Source organism: Melozone crissalis, unplaced genomic scaffold, assembly GCF_028551555.1.
Source record: "Melozone crissalis strain CALT ecotype California unplaced genomic scaffold, PUWL_Pcris_2 ptg000007l_1, whole genome shotgun sequence".
NCBI classification, from domain to species: domain Eukaryota; kingdom Metazoa; phylum Chordata; class Aves; order Passeriformes; family Passerellidae; genus Melozone; species Melozone crissalis.
Genome location: NW_026535785.1, coordinates 13,909,697 through 13,925,327, shown reverse-complemented (window position 1 = coordinate 13,925,327; position 15,631 = coordinate 13,909,697). Strand labels below are relative to the sequence as shown.

The 15,631-nt window shown below is 45.2% G+C and overlaps 2 protein-coding genes across 3 annotated transcripts in view; one reads left to right on the top strand and one right to left on the bottom strand.

The window, feature by feature from the left end:
* The first annotated feature begins 63 nt into the window (after positions 1-63).
* On the top strand, positions 64-5,646 carry ORC6 (origin recognition complex subunit 6). 2 transcript variants are annotated; one of them, XM_054296151.1, is made up of 7 exons: positions 64-128; positions 540-669; positions 1,447-1,610; positions 2,670-2,759; positions 3,551-3,663; positions 4,905-4,976; positions 5,339-5,646. In XM_054296151.1, exons 1-7 carry the CDS (start codon positions 64-66, stop codon positions 5,503-5,505), a joined length of 801 nt encoding a protein of 266 aa, XP_054152126.1. In that variant the 3' UTR covers positions 5,506-5,646. The 2 variants fall into 2 exon arrangements, with proteins under 2 accessions (XP_054152126.1, XP_054152127.1); XM_054296152.1 differs by lacking the exon at positions 2,670-2,759 and having other exon boundaries at positions 67-128.
* A 646-nt stretch (positions 5,647-6,292) lies between these two features.
* MYLK3 (myosin light chain kinase 3) overlaps positions 6,293-15,631 on the bottom strand; it is a 34,092-nt gene continuing 24,753 nt past the window's right edge. The window contains exons 8-13 of the mRNA XM_054296109.1: positions 15,432-15,573; positions 14,274-14,344; positions 12,725-12,853; positions 11,743-11,895; positions 8,885-9,017; positions 6,293-7,973 (exon numbers count right to left, since the gene is read on the bottom strand). Of these exons, the coding sequence (XP_054152084.1) occupies positions 7,902-7,973; positions 8,885-9,017; positions 11,743-11,895; positions 12,725-12,853; positions 14,274-14,344; positions 15,432-15,573 (700 nt within the window). The 3' untranslated portion in view covers positions 6,293-7,901. The remainder of the gene's footprint in view (positions 7,974-8,884; positions 9,018-11,742; positions 11,896-12,724; positions 12,854-14,273; positions 14,345-15,431; positions 15,574-15,631) is intronic.

The following is a 15,631-nucleotide window of genomic DNA, read 5'->3' as shown; positions in this document are numbered from 1 at the left end:
AGGGGGTGGTGATTGGCGGCGCCTACGGCCAATGGGCTACGAGCGCGGCAGGCGCGGCGAGCGATGGAGCGCGGGGCTGTGCGGGCCATGGCGGCCCGGCTGGGCCTGGCCGAGCCCGCCCTGCTCAGGTACCGCCGCTCGCCCCGCGCTGCCCCGCGCTGCCCTGCCCTGCCCTGCCCTGCCCTGCCCTGCCCTGCCCGCAGCCCCCTCCGCGCTCATCCCGCTCGGGCCAGTGGGTCCCGCCGGGCCCGCTCGACCCGCTCTCCCGCGCCGTGCCCGGCACCGCAGCAGCGCCCGCCTTGGCTCTGGTGGATGCGCTGGAAGCCCCGGAGCCGCGGGCTGGGTGAAGCATTGCCGGCCCTGCCCTGCAGAGCTGCGGCTGCTGCCCAGCATCAGGGCAGGGCGGCCGTGCCCCTCAGCACCCCGGGCTCTCAGGCCGTGCTGCAGCCCGACTGCCGAACCTTGGCTCGGCTCCTGCGGGGCATTGTGCCTCGTAGCTGTGTTCCTGACGAGGGCTTTGCGTTCTGGGTGTTTTGCAGAAAAGCTGAGGAGTATCTGCGGCTCTCACAGGTGAAGTGCACGGGGTTAATGGCTCAAATGACGGCGACGAGCAGCGCTGTGATGTGCCTGGACCTGGCGGCGGCTTTCATGAAACAACCGGTTGACAAAGTAAGGCAGTGTGACTGGGCAGGCTGCTGCATTCTGCCTGACTCCACAAAACCGCTGTTCTCTAGTGTGTGCTGGGAGCAGGAATGGGAAATAATAACTAGCTTGCCCCTAAATTCCGCAGTTTGCTGTGGTAGACCTTTCACTGTTCGGTTTGAAACAGTGAAAATTGAGATCACTATCATAGTCCCTTCACTAACTGAGCTTGCTTTGGTATAGCATCAACTGAATTTGAACTCTTGTAGTAACAAATAGATTACCAACAAGGATGCTAAATTTAAGATCTGTCTCTTTTATTATGGGAAGAAAGCAGTTGGTCCAAGAAATCTCTTACTATAGGGGTACCTGTAAACCTCCATCTGTAAAGCTGCCAGGTGAGCAGCACTGAGCTATCAAAATAATGCCTGGTATAACCTATTCATGGTTGTCCATTTACAGCAGAGGAGAATTTAATTGGACTTGACTCCATGAAAGTGTTGCTCATGTCTTCAACCCAGGCTTTGGTAGTTTTTTCACTAATTACCTTGTGATGAAGGGGCCATGTCATGTATGGAAATGTCAAACCTTATTTCCAGTGAAACAGCCTAAAAATATCACTGCATTAAAAGGTGTGGCATTCCTGAGTGGTTAATCTTTCTGTGTGCAGTCAAGACATACATTATTCATTGCACAAATTAGTTTAACGTAGCTACTGAACTTAATGGTTGTGTTGGTTGCCTGATTAAGATGTCAGAAAGGATTCTTGCTAATTCTTGGGGCTTGTCTTTGTCTTCTTGACAGAGCTATTGTGTCAAACTCTCTGGTTTGAACAAGACCACCTACCAGAGCTCCATGAAGTCTTTGGAGTGTTTGCTAGGGGTGAACCAAAGGCTGGGGATGCGAGACTTGGCTGTGCAGTTCTGCTGCTCAGAGGCAGTGACCATGGCTTCAGAGATCCTGCAGAGGTGAGGAAGCTCTTGTGGGCACACTGGGAACCACAAGCAGGGTTCTTAGCTCTTCAGCTGTGTGAAGAGCTTGATGTTTGGAAGGGCCAGATATCTCCTACTGATTGGAGCACTGAGGTGAGTTCTCAGCACTGAAAATCCAGCCATGAGCTGGGCCACTTGTTAGAATATCTGTTAGAAAGATTTAGTCTGTGAATCTCAGCAACTGATTGTCCAACTAGGAATTTTTCAGCTGGGAATAGTGTAAAAAATATAGGACTCTAAATCTCTGTATTTGCCCATAGCATCACATTGTCATCCATTTAACTGCTGATCATTGCACAGTTCAGAAGTAATGCTCAGTAGAAATAAATCCTCCCTTTTGGGGATAGACATCTCTTAAAATACACATCACTCTACTGTAAAACCAATAGCTAGAACACTTCAGTGGAGATTCAGCAGAGTTAACTAAAATTTCCCATTCTGTAAGATCTGCTTTGAGCAGAGCAGTCCCTGAAGAGCTCAGTGCTGTCCCCTTGATAGCACATGTTTAATGCTGTCAGGTCAGTGCACAAAGGCTCTGCCTGCTTGGTGGCACTTAATACAAACTGGGAAAAAGTAGCCTGGGGCAGGTGGACAATAAAAAATGACATTTTTCAGTGCTGCATATCCACTTTGTCATTTTCCATTTATAAGCCTTTCTGTCTGTAACATTCCAGAGAACAAAGAAACTGTAATGCTGCCTTCTATTGTAGGATGGATTTATGGAAAGCATCTCACTGTAAATTTTAAGATGTTAGGGAGAGCTAAAAGTGCTGTGTGGATCAGGAGCACAAGAAGTAGATTTTAGTGACTTGCCTTGCTCCAGATCCCCAGTTTAAAACATCTCTAATTCCAGAAGAGGAGGCCATCCCAACCCCCTTCTTTCCCTCACCTGTTTGCTCCTCTCAGCCAGTAGCAGCTGTTTCTGCTTGAGTGGGTTGCAGAGGCCCAGGTGGCCCAGCAGACCTGTTCTGAGTGAGAGAGGGATTTGAGAGCTTCATGTGAGGCAAATGCCCAAGTGTCCCTTGCTGTTCCCAGGTACGAGTGCAGCCTCTCGGAAGCACAGCGAGCAGACCTGGATTTCTCCAAGCCCCTGTTTGTAACAGCTGCTCTGTGCACTGCATGCAGGTGAGTGCAGCCCAGAGACCTTCTGGTGAAATGAAATACCTGCTGACACACCAGCCAGTGCAGCAGCTCATTCACTCAGGGTCTTGCTTAGCATGTCCTGCTGCCCTGCTCCTGCAAAGCTGGAGCAAACCAGGCCTTTCCTCATCGTGAAGTCTTCAGTGTGCACTGCACAAAGCAAAAACTTACATGGCTTCTGGTGAAATGCTGCTCAAGGTGCAAGAAGGGCTTCTGAGCACCAAGAAGCAGCCATTCTGAAGAAGGAAAAGCCCCAAAAGCTACACCATCCCATCCTGAGGGTGCTGCAGCATTTGGGAGATGGCTCTGAGAGCTGTAGGCCCATGTCAGCCAAGAGAGGTGTGTGACTCAGCCAGCACTTGGGAAGAATTTGCTGGTATGCAAAGATGTTCCTCCCTCAGCATTACACCTTGTGACAGTCTTATTCAGAGTACAGGTGCTGTGTAGTTGCACAGCTCCTCACAAGGGCTCTCTTGACACATTCAGCTTTTGTTATAGTGGCATTTTGTCCTGGTTTCCCTGTACCTTTTCCTAAAACAATTCCTTATGTTATGTAAGTTGAATTCACCTGAGTTTCAATTGAGCTGTATTGACTGAGTAGTGCAGGGGTCTGGTTTTTAACCAGATTTGTTTCTGAGTAACACAAGGATAGGTGGGACAAAACGTCAGGCCTGCCTTCCTCATTCTCACAGGCAGTGTGGGTACAGTAATTATCACCTCACCTAAGTGATAGTTGCTGGTGTGTTGCTTTGTACAGAGATAACTTTCTCTTGTAGGTGTTTGAAGCTAAAAGTGGACAAAACTAAAATGGTGGCTACATCTGGAGTGAAAAAAGCAATATTTGACCGGCTGTGCAGTCAGCTGGAGAAGATAAGCCAGCAGCTCAGCAGTAAGTTTTTGGCTTTGGCCTCAGTGCCCCATCCTGTTCCACTGGTGATTGCAGGCTGATCACTTTCAGCTGTCCCCCTCCAGCCAAATCTGCCCATCCATTCCATTCCAATGTGTTTCCTGCAGCCCAGTTCCACTCCCAGTCCTTGCTTCTGGAGAAGTTGCCATAGCTTAGCAAGAACAAAAATAGGGAAAAAGTGGCAAGGACAAAAATAATATTTCCCTCTCTTCTCAAATGCTCACTGCTCTTTCCAGTCTCTGTTGCTGCAATTTATTCCTTGCTTCTCCCGTACTACCTGACCTATCTTGGATTCCTCCCTCTTGCCTGGTTTCTGCATCCTGTTAACATGGCAACCTAGCACACAAATTACCACAAACATCTTCTCAGGCTGACTCACTCCTGTGCTTTCCTTTCCCCCACTGCAAGATTAACAAGCAGAAGCCTTGCTGCTCTGCTTCCAACTCAGCCATTCCCTGGCACCACCCCTCCTCATACACTGGGCACATGTCAGGAATATTTCTGCCCATTGTTGAGCCTGCAGCTCTCTCTGCTCCCTTTTGTGGGGGAGAAATACAGTATGTGCTCTAATGTCCTTGTATTTCTGCTGCCTCCTCTTTCTCCTTTTTCTTTTCCTAGGCTTTCATTTTTTACTTTCCCACTGAAAGTTATCCTCTCTCACTGTATCTTCGTACCCTGATGTTTCCTGCAACATGCTGCCTGAATCTACCCCAAAAGCTGCTACTTTCTCATAGGCATGTGCCCTGTAAAAACCCAAACATTACCCAAACACTAAAGCAACTAAAGACAGCTGGGAATTTCCAGAAGAATTCAGGGAAGAGTGTGCATCTGTATACCTGCACAGCCTCCTGCCTGTTGTGGGTATCTATGAAAATAGTGGGAATGGAATAGAAGGGAAAGAAATAATTGGTAATCCTGCCTGAGTGACCTGGAAGGGTAGCAGTGTGGTTTGGGGCAATGAACATGGTGGATCATTGTGGTTACCAATGCAGCAGCAGTTTGCTGCTAATTAGCAGCCTGCTAATTAAAGCAGCCAGTCAGTCCATGCCATACTTGAAGTGCTGGCACCTCTTGTAGAGCTTGAGCATCAGTCAGAGCCAGGGAACTGCTCTGACTGGACAACAGTACTTGTGGAAGGTGGCACTGCTGTCAAAGATTCACATTTAAGCCACCCTTGGAGCCCCAAACACCATTCAAATCAAAGCAACTTACTTGTTTTTTAGAGGCTGTTCCAGTGGCTGCAGAGACACCTGAGAGCTTGCAGAGCACCCTGCAGCAGTGTGAGCAGGAGGATGGTGAGTTGTGTTTAGCTGTGAGTGACAATCACCTCACTGGAGTGGTTCTGAGCTTTCCTGCTGCCCCTGTTGGAGTTGTGTGATGGGCCATGGTGCTCTCAGACCTCTGTGGGAGCACAGAGAGCTGGCAGCAGGACACAGGGGTTTATCCTGGATAGTGCCAGTGGAATGGAGGACAGCTGCTCTGTGCAGACACACAGGTGACTGTCCCTGCAGGTGAGGGGAGCAGCACCCACAGGATCAGACAGCACAGGGACAGCTGTGCTATCCTTCCTGCTGTCTGTCCATCTGCTCACTGCCTGCTATCCCCAGCAGCATGCTGCCCATGATGGCCTCTCATGGGCTCTCTTGTTTCCTCACAGGCTCTGAAGAGGATGAGGAACTGCCATGTAAACAGCCAAAGACTGAAACAAATCAGGACTATGAGGAATGGAAAAAGAAAATCCTGGAAAATGCTGCTAAGGCACAAGAGACAAGGAGTAGTGACTCTGTAATGCCACCCAGTAATGTAACTGCTGCTTGCTCTTGATTTTAACTCTCCCTCTGCTCTAACAAGAGATCCAGTAGCATGTGAATGATGGCTGCCTGGCAGACAGCTGATTTTATTTAGGTTTTAAGTATTTAAGAATGTTATTTTTAATAAATGACACCATGGAGTGGTGGGATTTTACAGGAAGTGTGTGTGACTGCTCACAGGCATTAGGGGTAGAATAGCTTCCTTCTCTTGCTGCAAGAAGCAGATAACATTCTAATGCTACTTCCAGTGTAAATAAGTTATAAGTTACAGGCCCTTGGGCCCCTGGCTGGAAGCAGTCAGTGAAACAAGAGGAAGGGGACTAACAGTGCCTTGTTAAACTGCAAAGCCAGCAGAAAAATAAAGCCTTATTTTTCAGGGTTTTTTTGGGTTTTTAAATAAATGTTGTTCAGTCAATGAATTGGATTTATTTTCTTGTGTATAGGAATGAAATCTCTTGTGCTTTTGTAAGGGGTCCCAAATATTCCAAGAAACAACAAAAGTACTGGAAAGAAAAGCTTTGTATTATGACATCATCTTGGCACAGGTACTTGGAATGCAAAATAAGAAACATGGAGATGTCTGTGCCTTAAGAAAGAAGATATCCAGAGGAAAAGGATGTTGAGTGGGCAACAGATTTTTTGTGTCTCACAGTCCTATGCTTAGAGAAGAGGCCTTTGTTCCATTTCTCTTGCATGTTTTCTGCCTGGCCTGTATCTTTGGACCCACCCAGAAATACTTTCAGGTTTGTTTGGCAGCAGGGCTTAAACCAATGCTGATGAATATTCTTGTTCCACTTCCATGAAATTTATTAGTATTAATTCAGAAATATACAGAGCAATGAATACAATGACATTCAGCATGCAGAAACACTGTGGAAGGAAAACATGAACAAAAGTGGGCCTTCATAGAAGGTGATAAATTATCAAGATTGTTCTCTGTCCCAATTCTGGAAATGCTGCAAATAAAGTCAGGACTATGCAAAGTGAGAAGCACTTGAGTGGAAAAAATAGCTAGACCAGAGTAAGGCAATCTTAGAAACATCATTAGCAACCAACACTTCTGCAAATTCAAGGGGTGTCAAAGTCCATAAAGTTCAAAGGAACTTCACAGGCACCTTTGCTGGAAAGCTACTTTTAGTAATACTAGTTTCCATTTTTCCTAAGAGCCCATCCAGTTCACACTGAGTTTTGCAAAATCCAGAACAGGAAACCACAGGTTTAATAAATAATATTGTACTTTTATCTGAGAGATTCTAAGTGGCTCTCACTCTATGCATAAGAAAAGAGTTTAAAATCCAAAATAAGTTAATATTGTGAAGAAGCAGTTTATTGTTCAAGAGCTAAATGAGGGGGGAAAAAAGGGCTTCAACCTCCTAACTGGACTAAAGGCAGAGTCTGGCAACACACAGTTAGTTTCCTTGTCACTGAACCTATCAGAAATGAAACCTGTTTTGCATGTCACACCACACCAGCTTCTCATACTGCATTAAAATTGCCAGAGAGGAGAAACAAATCCTCAAACTAGAACTTAGCAATTTAAGTGCTGCAGTCATGGACAATGAAAAGCACTTACAAGTTTTAAAAACATAAAATCTCTGGAACTCTCCTCTTTTCTGTACAACATGAGGTCTTTTTGCATAGACCCAACAATCATTAGGTGATTTGTATGCATGGCAGTTTCACACATCTCCTTCCAGAAGTTCAATCAATTCAACTTGCCCTAAGAAACAGCAGCAATGGACTGACTTAAGTTACCTCAAACCAGGGTTCCTCACAGTTACTAACTATGCAGTGATTATTTTTTAAAGGAGAGAATCGAATAATAAAAAACCAAAACAACAAACCAAAACCACCCAAGCTGGAGTTGCACTGAAGCATCTTCATGTTGTGGGAAAATTACCTTTTGGAAAGAAATATAGAAGAAAACAATGTCTGTGTCTTTCGTTTAAGTAACAAACACCTGAGGGACATTTTGTGCCACTGTGTAGCAGTTCTCTAAAGCTGCTAACTCACAAACATCAGTCAGGAAAAAGTCTTTAGAGATCCCATGCTTGGTGTGAGAGACCAGAAAACTGCCAGGGGTTTTCTGCTATAAACACACCAACAATACTCTACAGAGTCAAAGCCTTCAGCAAGAAGTCAGCCCCAGTAACAGCCATGTTTTTCCACCACTCTATTGAACAACTAAAAACTTGTAAAAGCAAACAAAAAAAAAAGCTTCTGCTTTTAGAATTCCTGTGTTTCTTCCTTAAGGTTCTTCTGGAACCACAGCACTAACACACAAAATAATTGAGGAAGACAGTCCCAAAACCTTAAGTTATAAAACAGGGATAGAAATGTTTGGAGACACTGAGTCCTCCTTCCATGGCCTCATGTCCATCTCCAGGAGTGGAGGAGGTTCACACAAGCTCATGCAAGCTTGACAGACATACTCTGAAACCTCTTCAGCCTGTTAGCAGCAGCCACCACATAAAAGTGTTTCTGTGAACAGAACAGAACAGTCTGAGTGTGAGTGAAACCAAGGCAAAGGAACTTTTCTGCAGCTGCCAGGGATCTCTCTTCCTGGTAAACCCATTTCTCTGTAGTGACCCCAAGCTTGTGTGGGTTGCAGTGGTTCCTGCACAGCACTGTGAGGTTCTGCAGTGTTATTATGAATTGTAAATTGTACAGGGATAGGTCTTTAGATTGTGTCATCTTTACAATGCAAGTGCAGAAGTTTACCAGCAAGCACTTGCAGTGCAGGACTGAAAGAAATGTAAGTTGCATTTCCTTGGCAAGGAAATGCAATTCCCCAGTGACAGAAGAGAAGGAAATGGTCCTGAGTTTGCCTCACAATTCCACAGGCTTCCTTCTAACAAGATCACTGTGTTCACCTTTTAGGATCAATTATCTACAATCAAATAGAGACTCAAACACAAATTATTACCTATCACTTCATAAAAACTTAGTTCAGAAGGAGCCTGTGGTTATCAGTAAGATCCTGCAGAGTTCTCTCGATGGGTTTAAGCCTAGGTTTGTTTCCTCTCTCCCACACTCCCATTTTGCAGTGGGAGGCACAAACTGCCTTAAGTTACATCCCTGCTCCTTAGTGACAACAGATCAATGCAGCTGCTAGCAATGGAAAAGTGTAAAGACAAATTTTAACATAAAGTAGCATCTGAAGCCTCTGAACATGTAGAAAGAAAGATGTAAAAAACTTCTAAACACCAATCAGCGTGAAAATTGAAACCAAACTTACGAGAAATAGAAGCAGGACCAAACACTTACAGGTAAAAACAGACCTCATAACTGGTACTCACAGCCAAGGAACCTGTGGGCACCAGTGAGCCACCACACCGGAGGGAATGGCTGTGCGTGCGGTGTGATTTCCCTGTGGAAGCAGAATTATTTACCTTCCATTTCCTGTGGGCCATGTAGCTCTGCAGCAGCAGCTGGGACTTGAGGCGGAGCTTGCACTGCTGGGCCTTGGCAGGGAGGTCCGAGAGCCACTGGTGCTTCAGGCACTGCGTGGCGCTCATCCGGCAGCTGCGGGCAGAGGGACAGAGCTCCGTGAGAGCCCGGCCGGCCCTCTGCTGCCCGAGAACCCCGTGAGAGCCGGCCCTCTGCTGCCCGAGATCTCCGTGACACCCGGCCCTCTGCTCCCCGAGATCTCCGTGACAGCCGACCCTCTGCTCCCCGAGAGCTCCGTGAGAGCCCGGCCGGCCCTCTGCTCCCCTCCTCAGGACCCCGAGAGCCCCGTGAGACCCGGCACTCTGCTCCCCGAGATCTCCGTGAGAGCCCGGCCCTCTGCTCCCCGAGATCTCTGTGAGACCTGGCCCTCTGCTCCCCGAGATCTGTGTGACACCCGGCCCTCTGCTCCCCGAGATCTCCGTGAGAGCTCGGCCCTCTGCTCCCCTCCTCAGGGCCCCGGGCTCCACTTTGTTAGTGTCCTAGGGTGACGTTCTGATGCTTGTATCCCCATCCGTGTGTTCTGTTTATGCTGGATATTATGTTCTGTGCCTCCAAGACTGGCTCTGAAGAGTGAAAGTTTTGTTCTTGTTTCTTATCAGCTGCTCCCTCACGACTGGCAGGACACAGAGAAGGGACAGTACATGGTGCTGCTTTTGCTTTTTCCTTGGCTTTTCACTTTGCTCTTGCTCCTGCTTCTGCTTTGCTCTCGCTTTTCGCTTCTGCTCATTAGTTAGTAGCTAAACAGTCCAATTTTTTTCCTGGACTGTTTCTCCTTTCCCTTTTCTGGGACCTACTCGAACCTGCTCTGGACTGGGACCTGGGAAACACCGAGACTTTGCACCCTGTGGCTGCAGCAGCTACCCCAGTGCCAGAGGGACTGACAACAGAGCAACCACCCCAAGAGAGACTTTCTGAATTTGTCATCTTTTTTAAAATGGTGACAGAGTGATGCCATCCGGTATTGTTCATTTTGTGTGCTGGGGGGTGCTGTTCCTGTTAAATAAACAGGTTCTTTCCACTTCTCTCTGAGGAATCCTTCCCAAACCGGCTGGGGGAAGGGGCCGTGTAGGTTTGCTTTCTGGAAGGGCCCCATTTTGGGGGTTTTCTCCCAAATTTGCCCTAAGCCAGGCCAGTTAGGGATACAGGAACTGCCCCGAATGAACGAACACGGGTGCCCGGATCCTGCCAGCATCCTGCGCTCTCCAGCAGGAGGGGTGAGCGGGATGAAGGACTGACTGCTGCTGCCTCGGCCGTGCCTCGCTTGAGCTGGGCTTAGGTTAATGTATCACTTTGTTATGCAAATTCAGAACTTTGCTAACAGAAAAGTAACATTTGTGGTGTTATCTGTCAGTCCTGACAGCACTAGCTGTGCCTCGTAGTTAAAAAGCATATTCTGTGCATCATATTTAAAAAGCACTATTGTCTATTCACCCTAAACTTGGATCAAGTTAAGCATACTTTAATATCCTGACATCCAACAATGGGTCCAAATGCCACAGCCTATCCTAGAAGATTTGGGAAGTATATGGTAATAGAGGAAATCTTAAGGTAGAGCTGTTGAGAACAAAGTTTCATTTGCCTTTTTTCAAATCAAAAGCCTATGTCTAACTCCTGAGCTCTGTCTGAGCTGATGAAAAGACAATTCCTGCCCGCCCAGCCTGATTTCAGCAGTCAGGGAGGGAGGGGGCTGCAGGTCCTGCCCAAGGCCAGAGCCAGGGTCCCAGCAGGGCAAAGGTGCCTGGGCTGCAGGAGAGCAGGGGCTGCCTCACCTTGTGAACAGCAGGGCCAGCTGATCACTGCTCTGCCACTCACTGACAACACTTCTCTCACATACTCACTTCATTCACAGCTCCTAACCAGACTTTGAGAGGGTGCCTCTGGACACCTTAATCCCATTGCACAGAAGAATTGAAGACTCCAAAGTTTACAGTCTCACAGCAAATCATCATTACAATCTGAGAAAAAATCCTTAGATCTCTCCTGCTGGCAATACGCTAAATTTCACTTAATTGTTTGTTTTTCATAGCAACCTATTGTTCAAAATAAAATTAGCAGTAGAACTGATTTGTCTGATTTAGGTAATGATCTGGAAGCTGTTAATATTCTAAGCACTCCTTTGAATTCCCCTCAAACACACAATCTGTTTTACTGTATGCATCATTTCCTGATTTGATTAGTTTTGTATCACTACTCAGCAAGAGAAAAATTTCTGTTCTCCCAGCCAACCCCCAGCCATGGTCTGACATCAATATGATCCTCATTCTCTGTATTGTTTCATATCTGCAATCACTTTGGATCTCAGTGGAGCCAAGAATGAGAAGCCACAAGCAGAGTTAAGTCCCAAATGCTCCCTAGTATCTCCCAAAAGCCTGTAAACCACTTTAGAAGAGAACAATGCACATTTTCACAGCTGCAGCTTCCATTTATCCTCCATGGCATTCAAGAGGCATTTTTGCAATTTCTGTCAAGGCTTGTGACAGTCCAAACTAACAATAGAAATAGTTTTTGCTCAGAGAAGCAAAACCTTTTGAGACAGATTCCTATACTGCAAATCCTTCCAGATTTCCTGTGTCTTGCCTGCACTGATGCTATTGTAAAAACCAACTTTCCTCAGCCAGGGTACACAGACACTTTCCTTTACAACAGGGGCTTCCAAATCACTGAGGAACTGCCCAGCAAGCCCAGAGCCAGCACACAGAAATGTCACATAGCAACTTCTCATTGTTGGCTGCAATCCAAACAACTGGCTGGTAAGAATTTAATATCACTGGTGCCACTGCTCACAATCAGACCCAGGTACCTTTTCTCCTTCACAAGCAGTCTGGAAATAAAGTCTTTGGCATCCTCTGAGAGCTGTTCAAATGCTTCTGCATCAAAATCCCAGCTGCAATTGACTACATAATTCATTGTCTCAGCATCAGTCTCTCCCAGGAACGGGGACAGGCCACTAAGCCTTAAAAAAGAAAGATGGGGTGGGGGAGAAGAGCAGTTATCATATGCAAGGTGTGGTTTTCCTTCTATGACTCCTCTGCTTTGTAGCTGTTGTTATCCTATGGAGGGAAAAAGCTCTCAGCTATGGAGGGTTCCAATTCTCAGTCCCTGCCAGGATAAGGCAATAGTTTGGGGAGATTAGGTGCTGTAATTTAGTGTTACCCCCTAGCAGTTCACTCAGGTCAGGGAGCACCATTAATAGGTCCCCAAGTAGTGGATTCAGTGAGGATTTAGGGACATCCTTCAGTGCCTTCCCAGCTAGGAAAGCTAGAGGGACTCAAGAGCTTTCCCAAACTGGGGGCCATATCCTTATGTGGCTTGAATTAAACACAATTCTGAACAATAAATTACTTTTTACAGTTAGTCTCTAAGCCCATCTTTATTGCTTCCATCATTTATTACTTCATTCAGTTGGGTTTTGGCTAACATACAAATTTTAACCAGAAATTTATCCAGTTCACAGAAAATGTCTGTGAAAGATTCTGGGATGCAAAACAAGCTCATCAGAAGGCAGAGACTTTGGACAGACAAGCTGTCCATGGTTGCCATCTAGATGTCAGGGAAAAGTTTCAGCCCTATTCATGGCAGGTCATTTCTCAGACCCATGGCCCAACACAGATCATATTAATTCTCCTGAGCAGATACACACCAAGTGTAAGACTATAAAATGATTAGAATACAAATTTTAAAATTAATTCAAGTCCTCATAAAACACAAAACTAAAATTCTCACATATTTTGGGCAACTTTTCAGAGTAAAAAAAAAGACCTGACAGGGCCCTGGGCACTCACAGCATGTATGTGATCACACCCACACTCCACATGTCCGTGGGGAAGGACACAAAGTCGTAGTTCACCACTTCGGGAGCCAGGAACTCCGGAGTCCCAAAATTCACCTTCAGCTTCTCACAGGGTTTGTACCTGTACCAGGAGAAGAGCCATGAGTCAGGAGCTGGGAGCTCATCCCCCAGGGAACAGCAAGGCACAGCTTTTGGGAGCCTGGCAGGGAAGCAGAGCTGAGTGCTGGCAGCCAGGGCAGCTCTGGGGTGACCTCAGGGAATATTCCATCATTGTCCCTCTGCCAGAGCAAAGCCACTAGGAAGAACAAGGACACTGAACCCTGCAAAGGGCTCCCCCAGAGAGTGGCAGCAGCTTTACCTAAGAGTGGTAGCCAGACACCACAGGATGCTTTTCAGATGTTGTCCAAAACCCATAAAACAAACAAAGAAGTTTTGACTATACAAGATTTGGAGGGCACTGGATTAGTGGGATGTCCCCAGCTACAGCTCAGGGTGAACATCTGCACCACAGATATAACTCAATATAACTGAGGTGGGACTGAAGAGGATTATTTGGGCTTGGGAACAAGCAACAGTGACCCCATATAGGGGGAAATGACCCTGTTCTTTTTGCTACTGCTAAACAGGGAAAGGTTACAAAACTGAAGCAGTAACAATTGCCACTGATGGCAGCTGGAGCCACATCTGTGTTCTGACAGAACAAACCACTACAGCACTGCCTGGAAATCCCATTTTCCTGGGTGATCTTGTTGCAAAACTACCCTTCCAATTAACCAACCAACCAAACAAAACCCCAAACTCAATGTACTTTTTTTTTTTTTCTTCAACAAGTATTTTATGGAAACAAAGTCCTTGAACAGACACTTCTATACAAACACATAAATATATATATGCATGAATGAACCAGCTTTTAGCTGAAGAAAAATCTCAAAGTATTTAGAAAATAATTAGAGAAATAGTATTGTTCTTATTGTCTTAATAATAGTAGAGATAATTCCTTTTTATTCTAGGGCAATTTGACTATGCTGTCACTGCTTTTCTTTAAATTCATACAAGCAAAATAAAAGAATGGATAAAATTTCCTATTTTTCTGAGGGTTTCCTGTTTCACATGGGATGGCTCAAATATGTTTTTTTTTCTTTTTATTACCTTCAATCAACTTAACTACTTGAAGAGTTTAGCAGATAATTTCTACAATTAGAACTTGCACCATGAAACCCTGCAGTCAAGAAGTCTCTGGGAGCCTTCACGGTCCCTAGAGTAAAAGCTCTATATGGGGAATAATTTTGAGATAATTAGAGCAGTAGTAAAGCTTTATTGAAGAGAAATGTTATTTGAAAAAGTAATTAGATAATTAATGCACACAGCAGAAAACTCATGCCTGCAAAAGCAAAATGCTTAACTCATTCACACAGAATTATTACAGAGCCATCAAAACACAAACCCCCACCAAAGAACTACCAGAAATATGTCAGAGGTTTGGTTTGGTGAGTTTGATTTGGTTTTGTTTTTTAATATAATTCATAACTGAACTTTCTTACCTCCTTGCTAATCCAAAGTCAATAATTTTAATCTGGTTTCCTGTGTGATTTACACATAGGATGTTTTCAGGCTACAAAAAGAGAAGAGGGTATTTTGAGTTAAATGTTTGAGAGAGATATCTAGCAAAAAAATAGTATAAAATTCCCTCCATAAAAAGCTACAATGCACCCTTTTTTTTTTTCCAATTCAAGGTGGAGATGGGGGGTGATGGGGTCCAGCTGCAGAACTGTCTATGAGCCAGCCTGGTTTAATGTCATTTGTGTAAGGTGCTCTATAAACAGGCAGGGAAAAAACAGTTTGTATTTCTGTTTAACAATATCCATTATAAAGGGACTATTAGGAAAACATTGCAGTTTTGCTGCAGGTTGGTTCCAGGCAGGGAAAAGGTACAAACTATAGAAGATGATTGAACAGGTATTTGTACACTGTTAAAAAGGGTAGGGGAAATAGAGGGAAGACTGTGGGCATTTCCAGCCAAGGAGGTTTTGGCTGGGTTTTTTTAAAATCCATGATAAAAGGGAATTGTTTAATGCTACAGAGAATGAAAAGCTTCTGATTTAAGAAAGGCAAAAGCCCAGAATCCTGATGATTCCAAGCAAGCTACTGAACAGACACTGGAAAAAAATTAATCAATCTCTAAGGCTCCATTCCTTGCAGCCATTAATTCTATTCCTTTATGACATGAGTCCATGAAATGAGAAATTACTCCTCAGTGATCAGAAACTCTGTGGTGCCTAAAGCAGCACCACTAAAGTGTGGTGGTGTTCACAGGGGTCTTAGGATGAGGGAAGAGATGAGAATGTTGACTCCATGTTTCAGAAGGCTTGATTTATTATTTTATTATATGTATTATATTAAAACTATACTAAAAGGATATAAGAAAGGATTTCATCAGAAGGCCAGCTAAGAATAGAAAAAGAAGAATGATAACAAAGACTTGTGACAGCCCAGACAGCTGACTGTGATTGGCCATTAGTTAGAAACAATCACATGAGACCAATCACAGATGCACCTGTTGCATTCCACAGCAGCAGATAATCATTGTTTACATTTTGTTCCTGAGGCTTCTCAGCTTCTCAGGAGAAAAAATCCTAAGGAAAGGATTTTTCATAAAACATGTCTGTGACACTAAAGCACAGAGAGCACAAACAACTGACCTTCAGATCTAAGTGGAGAATGTAATGCTGGTGCAAGTAGTGGACTCCTTCACAGATCTGCTTGGTGAACAGGATGGCATCCAGCTCTGTCAGGTGGTAATTTTCGTCTGTGATCCGGTCAAATAATTCCCCACCATCAAGACTAAAATTTCACACAGAAAAGCATTAAAAACCCTAAAATCTTGCATTAGCCCTATTTA

Bases quoted from the DNA above. Each gene is read 5' to 3' on its own strand.
- ORC6 (XM_054296151.1), top strand. From the start codon at position 64: ATGGAGCGCGGGGCTGTGCGGGCCATGGCGGCCCGGCTGGGCCTGGCC. The intron at 129-539 runs GTACCGCCGCTC...GGTGTTTTGCAG, and splicing joins GCCGAGCCCGCCCTGCTCAG to AAAAGCTGAGGAGTATCTGC. The intron at 3,664-4,904 runs GTAAGTTTTTGG...CTTGTTTTTTAG, and splicing joins GATAAGCCAGCAGCTCAGCA to AGGCTGTTCCAGTGGCTGCA.